Source organism: Chiloscyllium plagiosum, chromosome 1 (assembly GCF_004010195.1).
Source record: "Chiloscyllium plagiosum isolate BGI_BamShark_2017 chromosome 1, ASM401019v2, whole genome shotgun sequence".
NCBI lineage: Eukaryota > Metazoa > Chordata > Chondrichthyes > Orectolobiformes > Hemiscylliidae > Chiloscyllium > Chiloscyllium plagiosum.
This window is the reverse complement of record NC_057710.1, coordinates 138,465,154-138,480,555: the sequence shown is the minus strand read 5'-3', so window position 1 is coordinate 138,480,555 and position 15,402 is coordinate 138,465,154. Positions and strand designations below refer to the sequence as shown.

At 41.1% G+C, this 15,402-nt stretch overlaps 1 protein-coding gene across 5 annotated transcripts in view; it reads right to left on the bottom strand.

Annotated features, from left to right (window-relative positions):
- The window catches only part of ablim2 (actin binding LIM protein family, member 2), a 408,138-nt gene that overhangs the window by 226,979 nt on the left and 165,757 nt on the right, over positions 1-15,402 (bottom strand). For all 5 annotated transcript variants that reach the window (XM_043698339.1, XM_043698331.1, XM_043698357.1 and 2 more), the window contains exon 4: positions 7,614-7,729. In XM_043698339.1, the coding sequence (XP_043554274.1) occupies positions 7,614-7,729 (116 nt within the window). The remainder of the gene's footprint in view (positions 1-7,613; positions 7,730-15,402) is intronic.

Sequence of the window (15,402 nt, the reverse complement as noted above, 5' to 3'; positions counted from 1 at the left end):
GGGATGGACTCGGATTTCACCAGTTTCCTCATTTCCCCTCCCCCCACCTTGTCTCAGTATAATCCATCGAATTCAGCACCGCCTTCCTAACCTGAGATCTTCTTCCCGACCTCTCCGCCCCCACCCCAGTCTGACCTATCACCCTCACCTTGACCTCTTTCCACCTATCACATTTCCGACGCCCCTCCCCCAAGTCCCTCCTCCCTACCTTTTATCTTAGCCTGCTGGACAAACTTTCCCCATTCCTGAAGAAGGGCTTATGCCCGAAACGTCGATTCTCCTGTTCCCTGGATGCTGCCTGACCTGCTGCGCTTTTCCAGCAACACATTTCCAGCCCAGACATAAATTTAAGGTGAAGGGTGGAAGGTATATATAGGAGGGGATGTCAGGGGTAGGTTCTTTATCCAGAGGGTGGTGGGGGCATGGACTGCGCTGCCTGTGGGAGAGGCAGAGTCAGAATCATGGGTGACCTTTAAGCGGCAATCGGATAGGTACATGGATAGGTGCTTAAACTAGGACAAATGCTTGGCACAACATCGTGGGCCGAAGGGCCTGTTCTGTGCTGTATTGTTCTATGTTCTATGGTGAGGTCAGTGCAGGAGAGAGAGAGAGAGAGAGAGAGAGAGAAAGAAACTGACGCCACAGTGAACCTGCACAGTTACTGCCTTTGCTATTGAATTCATGTATCACTGGTCATTGGAGTACGTCTGGGAAAATTAACAAACAGTGAAATTTGCAACTGATCTTGGAGGAACTGTTTGGATGAAGTCACAACACAAAAACAGATAAGTTAATTGGTTTAAGTGTGGCCTACAAAAAGTCTGCAGTAGTGAGTAGAGTGGGTTGTTTCTTGATTATATGCTTTTTAAGATATGTCTCTTGATTAAACTTAAAATATAAGACATAACTATTAATTTATCCTGGGGCAGAGGAATAAGACGGTGTTATTTTCTGGGTCTGTAGATTATGAAGGAGCAAAAATGGCCCTTAGTAGAGTGATATGCGCTTCTTGTCAGATGTGGAAGTTTAAGGAAAGTTTACGGGTTACTGCAGAGTATGTCTGCAATAAATGCTGCTGGTTGCGAATCTTATCAGATTGAATGGATCGGTTGGAGAGACAGTTAGAGGCAATGAGAATTTACAACAGCAATGGTATGAGATGGATGGCAGTAATAAGAAGGGGGAAATTTTCAGATACAGTCACATTGATGGGTTAACTCCAGGAAAGGTAAGAGAGGTAGGCAGGTAGTCCAGGAGTCTTTTGTGGCTACCCCCATTTCAAACAAGTATGTTGTTTTGGAAAATGTAGGGGGTGATCGATTCACTAGGGAACATAGCACAGACATCCATGTTTCTGGTACTGAGACTGGCTCTAATGCAACGAGGGGTACGTCGGGTTTCCAAAGATCAATTGTGTTAGGGGATTCTCTAGTCAGAGGTACAGACAAACGTTTCTGTGGCCAGCAGCAAAACATCAGAATGGTGTTGCTTTCCTGGTGCCAGGATCAAGGATGTCTCAAAGAGAGGGTGCAGAATGGTCTCAAGGGGGATAGGGGCCAGCAAGAGGTCATTGTCCACATTGGAACCAATGACATAGGAAGGGAAAAGGTTGAGATTCTGAAGGGAGATAACAGAGATTTAGGTAGAAATTTAAAAAGGAGGTCCTCGAGAGTCGTAATATCTGGATTACTCCCGGTGCTACGAGCTAGTGAGGGCAGAAATAGGAGGATAGAGCAGATGAATGCATGGCTGAGGAGCTGGTATATGGGAGAAGGATTCACATTTTTGGATCATTGGAATCTCTTTTGGGGTAGAAGTGACCTGTACAAGAAAGACGGACTCCACCTAAATTGGAAAGGGACTAATATACTGGCCGGGAGATTTGCTAGAGCTGCTCGGGAGGATTTCAACTAGTAAAGTTGGGTGGAGGGGGTGGGACCCAGGGAGATAGTGAGGAAAGAGATCAATCTGAGAGTGGTACAGTTGAGAACAGAAGTGAGTCAAACAGTCAGGTTAGGCAGAGACAAGGTAGGACTAATAAATTAAACTGCATTTATTTCAATGCAAGGGGCTTAACAAGGAAGGCAAATGAACTCAGGGCATGGTTAAGAACATGGGACTGGGATATCATAGCAATTACAGAAGCATGGCTCAGGGATGGGCAGGACTGGCAGCTTAATGTTCCAGGATACAAATGCTACAGGAAGGATAGAAAGGGAGGCAAGACAGGAGGGGGTGTGGCATTTTTGTTAAGAGATAGCATTACTGCTGTACGGAGAGAGGATATTCCTGGAAATACATCCAGGGAAGCGTTTTGGGTGGAGCTGAGAAATAAGAAAAGGATGATCACCTTATTGGGATTGTATTATAGACCCCCTAACAGTCAGAGGGAAATTGAGAAACAAATTTGTAAGGAGATCTCAAAATTTGTAAGAAAGAATAATAGGGTGGTTATGGTCGGGGATTTAACTTTCCAAATATAGACTGGGACTGCCACAGTGGGTTTAGATGGAGGAGAATTTGTTAAGTGTGTACAAGAACATTTTCTGATTCAGTATTTGGATGTACCCAATGTGGCCTCCTCTACATTGGGGAGACAGGCCACCTACTTGCGGAATGTTTCAGAGAATACCTCTGGGACACCTGCACCAACTAACCCAACCGCCCCGTGACTGAACACTTTAACTCCCCCTACCACTCCGCCAAGGACATGCAGGTCCTTGGCTTCCTCCATCGCCAGACCATAGCAACATGACGCTTGGAGGAAAAGCACCTCATCTTCCACCTAGGAACCCTCCAACCACAAGGGATGAATGCAGATTTCTCCAACTTCCTCATTTCCCCTCCCCCTTGACCTCTTTCCACCTATCACATTTCCGACGCCCCTCCCCCAAGTCCCTCCTCCCTACCTTTTATCTTAGCCTGCTTGGCACACCCTCATTCCTGAAGAAGGGCTCATGTCGAGTCTCCTGCTCCTTGGATGCTGCCTGACCTGCTGCGCTTTTCCAGCAACACATTTTTCAGCCATGTATTTGGAAAGGCAAGGACTGATTAGGGATAGGCAACAAGGCTTTGTGTGTGGGAAATCATGTCTCACAAACTTGATTGAGTTTTTTGAAGAAGTAACAAAGAGGATTGATGAGGGCAGAGCAGTAGATGTGATCTATATGGACTTCAGTAAGGTGTTCGATAAGGTTCCCCATGGGAGACTGATTAGCAAGGTTAGATCTCATGGAATACAGGGAGAACATTTGGATAAACAACTGGCTCAAAGGTAGAAGACAGAGGATGGTGGTAGAGGGTTGTTTTTCAGATTGGAGACCTGTGACCAATGGAGTGCCACAAGGATCGGTGCTGGGTCCTCTACTTTTTGTCATTTACATAAATGATTTGGATGCGAACATCAGAGGTATAGTTAGTAAGTTTGCCGATGACACCAAAATTGGAGGTGTAGTGGACAGCGAAGAAGGTTACCTCAGATTACAACATGGGCAGAGAAGTGGCAGATGGAGTTTAATTCAGATAAATGCGAGGTGTTGCATTTCAGGAAAGCAAATCTTAGCAGGATTTATACACTTAATGGTAAGGTCCTAGGGAATGTTGCTGAACAAAGAGACCTTGGAGTACAGGTTCATTGTTCCTTGAATGTGGAGTTGCAGGTAAATAGGATAGTAAAGAAGGCATTTGGTGTGCTTTCCTTTATTGGTCAGTGTTGCCGACAGGTGTTTGGAGGTCGTGTTGCGACTGTACAGGACATTGATTAGGTCACTGTTGGAATATTGCGTGCAATTCTGGTCTCCTTCCTATCGGAAGATGTTGTGAAACATGAAAGAGTTCAGAAAAGATTTACAAAGATGTTGCCAGGATTGGAGGATTTGAGCTATAGGGAGAGGCTGAATAGGCTGGAACTATTTTGCCTGGAGCGTCGGAGGCTGAGGCTCTGACCTTATAGAGGCTTACAAAATTATGAGGGGCGTGGATAGGATAAATAGATAAAGTCTTTTCCCTGGGGTGGGGGAATCCCCAACAGTGGGCATAGGTTTAGGGTGAGAGGGGAAAGATACAAAAGAGACCTAAGGGGCGACGTTTTCATTCAGAGGGTGATACGTGTATGGAATGAGCTTCCAAAAGAAGTGGTGGAGGCTGGTACAATTGCAACATTTAAGAGGCATTTGGATGGGTATATGAATAGGAAGGGTTTGGAGGGATATGGGCTGGGTGCTAGCAGATGGGACTAGATTGGGTTGGGATATCTGGTCAGCATGGACGAGTTGGACCAAAGGGTCTGTTTCCATGCTGTACATCTCTATGACTCTATGAGACAACAAGGAAATAAATGGCAGACAAAATGAACAATTTTTTTCTACCTTCACTATAGAGGATAGGGGGAAAAATATGAGTAATAGCTATAAATCAGAATTTGGAAGAAAGAGAGGAACTTGGTGAAATTAAAATCACCAGGTAAGACATACTATGCAAACCAACAGAGGTGTAGGCTATGAGGTAACGGGGTCCAAATGGACCTCATCATAGAGTTTAGAAAAGGTGGCTAATGAGGTAGTAGATACTTTGGTATAAATTTTTCAAAATTTGCTTGATTCTCTAAAGGTTCCATTGGACTGTACAGTGACAAAAACAATTCCTCTATTTAAGACTTACAAGGCAGAAAACAGAAAATTACAGGTTGTTGAATTTGCCTTCTATTATGAGGAAGGTGCAAGCTTTAATGATTGAAGTTATAGCTGAACACTTTGTAAACTTTCAGGTAATTGGGAACCGTCAGTGTAGTTTTGTGAAATCATGTTTAACAAATTGTTTGGAGTTCTCTGAAGCAACATGCACTGTGAATATGGGAAAGCCATTGTTGTGCTATATATGGACTCACTGAATGCAATTAATAAGGTGCACAAAAAATTTGTTATTTGAAAAGCATAGGCACAGCTGTAGTGGGTAACATATTAGCATGGATAGAGGATTGACTGACGGGCAGAAAACAGAAAATGGGTCTTTTATTGATTGATAGAATTTGATGAGAGAGCTCCCATGGTGGTCTGTGCTGGGGACATCAACCTTTTACAAATTGTACTTGTAAAAAGGACCAAAGATATGCATCAATTTATAGTTTCAGTATTTGCATAAGATACAAACAGATTGAAAAGTGGGCTGCGGAAAGGACATATCGAGGCTGCAGACTGAAATCAAGAAATTAATTGCACAGCCAAGATAATTTATCCATTTATACTGGTAAATGGAGTGTAATACGGAAAAATTTGAGTTCAATTAATTTGGCAGGTAACAATGAAAAGCAGTGCATTGCAGAGAACAAATGCAGAATTCTGAGGTGCAGCTGGATCTAGTATTTTCGTGCATGAATTGTAAAAAGTTAGCATGTAGGTACAGCAAGTAATTAAGATGCTATCTTTCATTATGAGACAAATTGAACCTGAAAGTAAAGATGCTATGCTTCAATTATACCAGACACTGGTAAGATCCATCTCCATCCAGTACTGTGTGGTATTTTGTCCCCTTATTAACTGATGAACGTAATTGCACTGGAGGGAGTTCAGAGCAGGTTTACTAGATTGATAGGTTGAGTGAGCTGTCTTATGAGGAATGGCTGGACCGACTGGACTTATTTTTATTGGAGTTCAGAACAGTGAGGGATGGCTTGTTGAAGTTTGTACATCCTAAAAGGTTTTGACAAAGTGGATGTTGAAATCTTGTTTCCTCTTGTGAGTGAATCCAGAACTAGCGGGCACTATTTTAAAATTAGGGGTTGCCTTTTTACGAGAGAAGCAAAGAACTTTTTTCTGTTAGACCTTTACTCATTTTTCAAACTCTCTGCCTCACAAAGTGATGGAAGCAGGGCTTTTTAATATGTTTAAATGAAGATTGATAGACTTTTCTCAGGCAAGGAAATCAAAGGTTAATCGAAGGTAGATGGGAATATGGAATTAAAAACTCAAACAGGGAAGTCCAGATCTTTTTAATGGTGAATCAGGCTTGAAGGGTCAAAAGGCCTACTTCTTTATTTCTATATTCGGAAATATATTCTGACACACTGCTTCTTTTAATGGTTGCTAAAGAGAATGGGCATGGATCTCTCATTTGTTTATTGCCTCTTTTCATTAAGAGAGACTGAGGCCTCAGAGTATCTGTGCACCTTCATTAAAATTTGAGAAGAGCTTTGAAATTCTAATTAATTGGCATCTTAAATACATTAATTGTTCTCTCATCATTTCAGTGAGTGAAGTCCAACCACTTTATTCATGCCCCATTAGTGAAATGTGCGTGACAGCCTTTTTGTGATGCTGTGGTGGTGTCCCTACCCCTGAAACAGGAAGTCTAGGTTCAAGTCCTATCTGCTCCAGAGGTGTGTAATAACATTTCTGAACAGGCTGATTAGAAAAATACATTAAATAAAAATTTAAAATGTGTGTGCGCTATCACCAATACCAAATACTTTCTAGGTTTGTCAACCTTCAGCAGACACCCTAGAAAAATTATGTAAATGGCTAGAACTGTGGTTTCTTGGGGTGTCCACTAATGTTACAGAAAGAGAATATGGCAGTCCCTCATGATACCTCGAAATGTAAAAGTAACTAGTTCATGTGCATTATTTCATGGCTAGAACAGGGACAGGATTGGCTGTTGCAGGTTCCGCTTGGATCGGCGCAACATCGAGGGCCCAAGGGCCTGTACTGCGCTGTATTCTTCTATGTTCTATGTTCTATGTTCTATTTATTACACAGCCTTCTACATTAATCCAATTTCTAAAGTTCCTACCTTATACCTTTTAATGTTTTAATCTTTAACAATCCAACATTATCAATCACAAAATGTACAATTTACGAAAATTATGACAATTATGATGCATCAGCAACAAAATGAATGATTGAGGAATTTGCAAGATCATGGGGGTAGGAAATTAAAAAAAGAATATCAATTTCAACACGGTCAAAAAGTACACTAGTTCATACTTAACTAATATCAAATATTAGTAATTCTCACAATCTGTCATTTATAATCAGACCTACATGTTTCTATGTCATTTAAATAGATTGGGGTTATTTTTTCACTGTCATTTCAATCTCAGTTTGCCAGCAGTTATTATTGCCATAATTTTGAGATGATCTATGTCTATGCAATAACAAGCATTTGTGATTTATTTTACACTGTTACTTTATCTCTCATCCCATCCACAAAGGGATTCTATGATTTCTCACATTATAAGTCGCAAGCAGGTTGGCACAGTGATGTTAATGATATTAATTCAAATGCCCAACAGACTCCAATGTGCCATCTGAGTGACTACAGTCATATAGCATCTGCAGTCATTGAAGACAACAGTTCCATGATGGCTTTTTACAGAAATCTCAACATGTCACTACAATATTACTGCTGAACCATCTGTTCAACATAATACTACCACATGTATTGTAATTCTGAAGGTGCCTAATGCATGGGTCACTCTTACTTGTGTTTTATTATATGTTCAAAATCTTCTTTCAAAGAATATTCCTCAAACGCTCCAATATGAAGATTAATTGCAAATGGAAAATAAATAATTGGACTTTAAGGTGTGAATATTGAGAGGTAACTAACATACTTACTTTGAGGTGTCTGTGCTGACACATGTTTGGGATTCGTACTCAGAAACTGAGAGCATTTCTGGCAAATGCATTCCTTCCCATTAAAAGTTACACGGTCTCCAGGAGGAAAGGGCTGCCTAAATGATAAATAAAATACATGATTGAGTACAGCTTTACAATAGTAAATTCAGTTTAATTATTAACATTTCTTATAATCACTGAGAGAACAGTCAATTACAAATCTTGTTGTTCAATCTTTCATCATTCTTGAATTCAAGACTTTTTTTTTCCCCCAATTAGGCTGTAATTCCATGTTGGAAGGTTCTTTTGAATATTCTGAGATTCAAAACCTAAAACAGGAACACCCAGAACAGGAAAATTTGTCAATGACACATGCTGGTCGGACCCATCTTGTAAACTTCAAAGTGGAGGTCCAGGATGATAAGTAAGCTCATTTTCAAGTATTACTGTCACAGATTGAATAGCAAAGCAGAAGTCCTGGGGGAAATCAAAGACATTACAGTGAACACAGTTCCCTTGAATCCAAATCAATATTTTCCGATCAGATTTTCCCTTTCAGTTTTGCTATGTCAACATTCACAATATTGTTCAAACCTCTGAATACTAGGAGTTCTGCCAAGTGAGCTTTTGGAGTCATTTATAACACTATGATCATTTTAAACAAGAAACATACTCACCAAATGGCCAAATGCAGTGGGCAATTTATGAATAATTATTAATGGTCAGATTTATTTTCAGAAATGCTAGCAACAAGATATATTACTTCAGAGTCAGACCAATTGCAGGTTTAGTTAAAACTTGTGCTGAAGCTTATTTTACTATGCAGTTTAAATACAACTGAAAAGTATTGTGCATGGCAGGCACTTTGTGCCCACAAACATGATTTTGCTCAACATTTTTAAATACATAAACAGTTGTTACAAATTATTTTCAATGAGATTTAGCATTCGAACATGTCACAATGGAAAGTCATATGAAACCATTTTGCAACCGAATTTATTGCCAAAGTCAAGTCACTTTGAAAATAAATTATTTTTCCTTGGTAAATGAAATATCTAATGTTTTGAATATGTCTTCCTTAAAAATTAAAAATTACATATTTCACAATGTAATCAAATTTAATTTTTGAATCACTGTCTCAGTCTGATTTAGAACACTTAATGTTCACTCAATCTCTGGCCATCAGCCCCCACCCCATATCCTCTAGCAAGCTTTAGATTACTTTTCCACATTTCTACTTCATTAGCTCTCTTTTCATGGTATTGCAAACCTCCAAGACCCTCCCCCAAAAGCAAGAACCATCCTTCAGTGCTAGGAAAACCCAGGATGGAGGCCAAAAATCTAAATCTCATATCTCCTTGATATTACTGAGCACTAGTGTCTATAATTTCTATAGTGATTTTCCTCCATGTGCTGTAACTTTGGAGGAGAGGGGTAATTTTCAGCACACTTCTGTGGAAATCCTTTAATTGACTACATAGTATACATAGGGCTAGATATTACATCCCTTTGTCAGGTGTGTTTTCATTGGGTGAGCATCATGCAAAATAGGTTCCCCCGACCCCCAACCTCAGCCTGATAATACAGGATGGTGAACTTAGCAGCCCTGATAGCCATATGAAAATAAATAAATGAGGGTCAACTGAACTTGTTAAAAACCTGAATATTATCCTGATCATTCCATATTTTTAAAAAGTGTTTGGATTCCTCCAGAGCCACACAAATCTTGACCTCATTCTAGCCTTTGCTCAAACATGGACAAAACAACTGAATTCGAGAGGTGAGATGAGAGTGACAACCCTTAACATCAAGGTCGCATTTGACCAAGTGTGGCATCAAGGAGACCAGGAAAATATGTTTCAATGGATATAGAGGAAAAACTCTCCACTAGTTGGAGTTGTACCAGGCACACATGAAGATGGTTGTAGCTGCTGAATGTCAGTCATCTCAGCTTCAGGACATCTCTGCAGGAGTTCCTCAGGGTACAACCATCTTCAGCTGCTTCACCAGTGATGTTCCCTCCATCATAACATCATAAGTGGGGATGTTCACCAATAATTGCACAAAGATCAGCACTATTCGCAACTCATCAGATACTGAAGCAATTGCAACAAAATCCGGAAAATTGTGTAGAAAAGTGGCAAGTAACATTTGCATCACACAGATGCTACGTGATATCCAGAAAAGAAAATATAATTATCACCCCTTGACATTCAGTGTTACCATTGTTGAACCACCGAAATCAAAATCCTAGGGTTATCATTGACCAAAAACTCAACTGGGCTTGCCATATAACTAGGAGAAAGTGAGGACTGCAGATGCTGGAGACCAGAGTTGAAAAGTGTGGTGCTGGAAAAGCGCAGCAGGCCAGGCAGCATCCGAGGAGCAAGAGAACCGACGTTTCGGGCATAAGCCCTTCTTGCCATATAAGTATAATGGATACAAGAGCAGGTCATGGCAAGAAATCTGCAACAAATAACTCACCTCCTGAAACCCCAAGGCACAAGTCAGCAGTCCTGTGGCTGAGATGATTGGCTCCACACCATCTTTCTTTGTCCCAAGTACAACTCAAGCGATCATGTTTTCACCATATTTCCACTCTCTTCAATTATAGTTTGGGTCATTGATACCACACTTTGTCAAATGCATCCTTCACATCAAGGGCAGTCAATCTAGTCATTGCTCTGGAATTCAGCTCTTTTGTCCATACTTGGTTATATTTTTAATCAACTTGTTCAGACAGGTTGGACTTGAACCCTAGCCTTTTGATCTACAAGCTGCTGCAGAATAGTCTTTATAAAGCCTACAGCATCTGATTTTCCATGGCCTCTTATCTCACTGGTAATCAGGCCTGGGTCTGCGTATCTTCTGAGATCAGGCAGGAGCAGGAGTTTTCAAACGAGTGTGGCCTTAGATATTGGTCATGCCTGGAATAAGGCTATAGTGAGACCTGGAAACAAGTAATGAACCCAAACAGAACATCAGTGACAGGTTGTTAGTGAGTAACTGCTACTTCCTAGTATTCTGAGAGACATCTTCTATTACACAGTTGACAGTAGATTGTGGCAGTAATTTGCCAAATTGAATTTGTCCTACTTTTTGTGGAGAAAACATAACTGAACAATTTTCCACTTCAATTCTATGCATTGATATCAACGTTGCAGTTGCACAAGTAGTATTTGGCTGGAAGTGCATTTAATTCTAAAGCACAAGTCATCAGTTTCATAGTCAGAATCCTGAAAGGGCCCATAGCCTTTGCTGTATACAGTAAACTCAGCTGTTTCTTGATCTCGAGTGGAGTGAATCAAATTAGCCACACTTCTGGATATAAAAATAAGCAAATTGGCAAAAGGCTGGTATTTGTAATGGTGGGGACCTTATTAGGAGGTTGTGATAGCTCATCCACTTAGCACTTCTGGCAGAAGGTGGGTGCACCATTTTTGGTGGTAGCATTTTTTGCATTCACATGCTGGCCATTGCCTGATTAAGATAGAATGTTTGGAAGTCTCCTCCTCCTCCTCCAGGTACTTGTTTGGTTGATTACCAAAGCATGAGCATCAAGTGGGCTGAATCTGATCGCAAATGAACTGCGTTCTTCATTGTTGATGGTACATTAAAAATACAACAGGGAATAAGGTTGATGATACTTACTGAAATAAATAGCAATTCTCAATAGGCCTGCGCACTAATTTGTATTCATTAATGGTAATGAGTTATTCTATTCTGCAGGTGTTGATTTCATCAATCGCACTTGGAAAGGGCAGCAAATCTCCCTATTAACATGGTTAAATATGTGAAACACACTGCATAATCTGCAACAATGTCATGCTCTCTAGATTCTCTGCAATTGATGTGCACACAATATATTGAGAGATTTAGCTTTCCACTGATAAATAAATGATGAGATGTCATTATTCTGCTTATGCATACAGGAGATGAATCAAAACTATAATAAAGCATTGACGTAATACAAATACAGAAGAACAGAACTTTTGTTAATTCTCCAAGGAATTCTTTGCAGAAAGGGAGGTCAAACTATAATGAGCTCAGCGTTGCATGACAAGCCCCTATTAACTAAATATTCAGATGAAATAAACATTCAAATTGGCAAAGGCTGAAAGTGGCCTTCTGCAGGGATCAGTTGCTTATAATACACATTAGTAAGTAAATAAGGGCAGATAGGAGTGGTAATTTTTGGATCATGGTTTGAATTCCAACATAACAGATTGCAGAATTTGCAATTTTTGAAAAGATCTGGAATTTAGAGAGTAATGACAATTGATTGCCATAAAAAAATGGTTCACTGATGTCCTTATTTGGTCTGACCTATATGTAGCTCCTGGTCAACAACAATGTAGTTGACCCTTAATCTGAAATGGGCTAGCCAGCTGCTAAAATACAAAAGAAAGCAATAAAACCAGGTGACCTAGTACTGACCTAGAACATGAGAAATTTGGGAACTCACGCCTAAATTGGGAGAGCTCTCTCTCAACTCACGGCACAATATCATAAAGCTTACTGGATACCATCATTCCTGGGTTTGCCATGACCACCAAAAGGCAGACTTACAGAGCATCAGAGTGAATACTGAATAGTTGTATTCAGTAATTGGGAGTTGATCTGGGAGTCCTGACCAAGCTAGAAATGTCCTGAAAGGAATTGGTGCTTAACAAGGTCGAAGGGAAAACATATCTAACCTCATTCTCACAAATCTACCTGATTCACCTATATATGTCAGTATTAGTAAGAATAACCACCAAAAAAAATCTTTGTGCAGATGGCGCTCCACCTTCACATTGAGAATATTCTCCCTTATATTGGTGTGGCACTAACATTGTGCTAAATGTGATAGACTTCAAGCAGAAGTCAGAAACAGAACTCAAAATTGGTCATCATGCGGCAATGTGAGCCATCACCAGTGGCAGAATTGTAATCCAGCACAATCTGCAACTTCATGGCCCAGCATATTCTCCACTCAACCCTTACCATCAAACGAGAGGATCAACCGTGGTTCTAAAAAAGAGTGCAGGAGGACAAGGCAGGAACAGCACTCGGCACATCTAAAAGTAAGTGTTAATCTGGTGAAGTCACACATAGGACTACAGATCATAGGGCGGCACGGTGGCACAGTGGTTAGCACTGCTGCCTCACAGCGCCAGAGACCTGGGTTCAATTCCCGACTCAGGCGACTGACTGTGTGGAGTTTGCACATTCTCCCCGTGTCTGCGTGGGTTTCCTCCTGGTGCTCCGGTTTCCTCCCACAGTCCAAAGATGTGCAGGTCAGGTGAATTGGCCATGCTAAATTGCCCGTAGTGTTAGGTAAGGGGTAAATGTAGGGGTATGGGTGGGTTGCGCTTCGGCGGGTCGGTGTGGACTTGTTGGGCCGAAGGGCCTGTTTCCACACTGTAAGTAATCTAAAATCTAATCTAAAAAACTTGCGTGCAAAATAGCAGAAGCAGAAAGTGATAGACAGAGCTAAGCAATTCCACAACCAAATCAGACCTAAGGTCTGCCATCCTGCCACATCTGGTCCTGGATGTTGTTTGGATAATTAAACAACTAGAAGAGGAGACAGTAGGTACTGTAGATGCTGGAAGCCAGCAATAATATATGTGGGTCGAGATTAGAGTGGTGCTGGAAAAGCACAACAGATCAGGCAGCATCTAAGATGCAGGAAAATCAACGTTTCGGGCAAAAGCCCTTCATCAGAAATCGACATTTTGGGCCAAGACCCTTCAATGACTTTCCTACTCCTCTAATGCTGTATGACCTGCTGTGCTTCTCCAGCTCCACATCTATCAACTTACTAGAGGAGTTGGCTCTACAGATGTCGCAATCCTCAAAGATGTCCGAGGTCATCGCATCACTGATGTTAATCTTCAGCCAATCTGATTCACTCCACGTGATAATAAGAAATGGTTGCAGATACTGGCTGCTTAAAAGGCTATTCTGACAATACTATTCAAAACATGTGCTCCAGAAATTGTTGCAACCCCTAGTCGGGCTGTTGTGCAGCTACAACACTGGCACTGACCTGACAATGTTGAAAATTGCCTTGGGATGTCCTGTGCTCAAAAAGCAGGACAAATCCAACCTGGCCTATTAAGGTACCATCTGTCTACTCTCGATCATTAGTAAAGTGATGGAAGATCTCATCAACAGTGCTATCAAGCAGCACCTGCTCAGTAATAACCTGCTCAGTGACACCCAGTTTGGGTTTCACAAGGGCCACTCAGCACCTAACCTCATTGTAGCCTTGGTCCAAACATGGACAAAAGAGCTGAATTCTAGAGGCAAAGAGAGAATGATAGTCCATGACATCATGCCACATTTGACTTATTGTGGCCTTAAGGAGCCCTAGCAAAACTGGAATCAACAGGATTTAGAGAGAATGCTCTCTGCTGGTTAGAGCTATAGTCGAAAAGGATGGTGCTGGAAAAGCAAAGCAGATCAAGAAGCATCCAAGAATCGGGAGAGTCGATGTTTCAGGCATAAGCCCATCAGGAATGGGAGTTAGGCTGAGCACAAAGGTTGTGGTTGCTGGAGGTCAGTCATCACGGCTACAGAACATCTCTGCAGAAGTTCCCCAGGGTAGTTCCCTTTGCCAAACTATTTTTAGCTGCTTCATCAATGATCTTCCCTGAATCATAAGGTCTGATGAATGAAGGTCTAATTATTGATGAATGCCTAATGTTCTGCACCAATCATGACTCCTCAGATATTAATGCAGTCCATTCCAAAACCAGCAAGATCTGAAAAATATGATGCTTAGATTGATAAGTAGAATGTAATACTCATGCCACACAAGTGGCAGGCAATGACCATCTCCAACAAAAGATAATTGAAGCATCACCCCTTGACATTCAATGGCATTATCATCCATGAATCTCCCACCATCAAGATCCTGAGAGGTTACTGTTGGACTAGAAACTGATCTGGACTAGTCATATAAATACTATAGCTACGAGATCAGGTCAGACACTAAGAATCTTACAGTAAGTAACTCACCTCCTGACTCCCCAAAGCCTATCCACTTCTACAAGGCAGAAGTCAGGAGTGTGATTGAAGATCCTCCACTTACCTGAAAAAGTGCAGATCCAATAACACTCAAGAAGCCTGAGATTCCCTTGGACATAGCAGCCTACTTGTCTGACACCACATCCACAAACATCCAATCCCTTCACCACCAATGCTCAGTAGCAGCTGTGTTACTATCTGCAAAATGCATGGGACAAGTTCACCAAAGCTCTTTAGATTGCACTTTCAAAACCAACAACGACCACCATCTATAAGGAAAAGTGCAGCTGATACAAGGAACATCACCAACTCTAAGTAACCCACAATCCTGATTTAGAAATATATTACATTGTTTTCAGTTTTGTTGGGTCAAAATCATGAAACTCACTCCCTACAACAAATGGACTCTGGTGGTTCAAAAAGGTAACTCGCCACCTTCTAAAAGGCAACTAGGGATGAACAATAAATACTAACACAGCTAGCAACTTCTACACAACAAGACTAGATTAAAAAAAAGCCCACCAATGTACTTTTGGAAAAAGAGCATAAGTTTATTACAGAAAAAAAACTACATAAATAACAATTTTGAAGGATCTCATCACAGACAGCAACAAGAAACATTTAGTCTTTTTCCTCCGAGGAGAAAGTGAGGACTGCAGATGCTGGAGATCAGAGCTGAAAATGTGTTGCTGGAAAAGAGCAGCAGGTCAGGCAGCATCCAAGGAGCAAGAGAATCATCGTTTCGGGCATGAGCCCTTCTTCAGGAATGAGG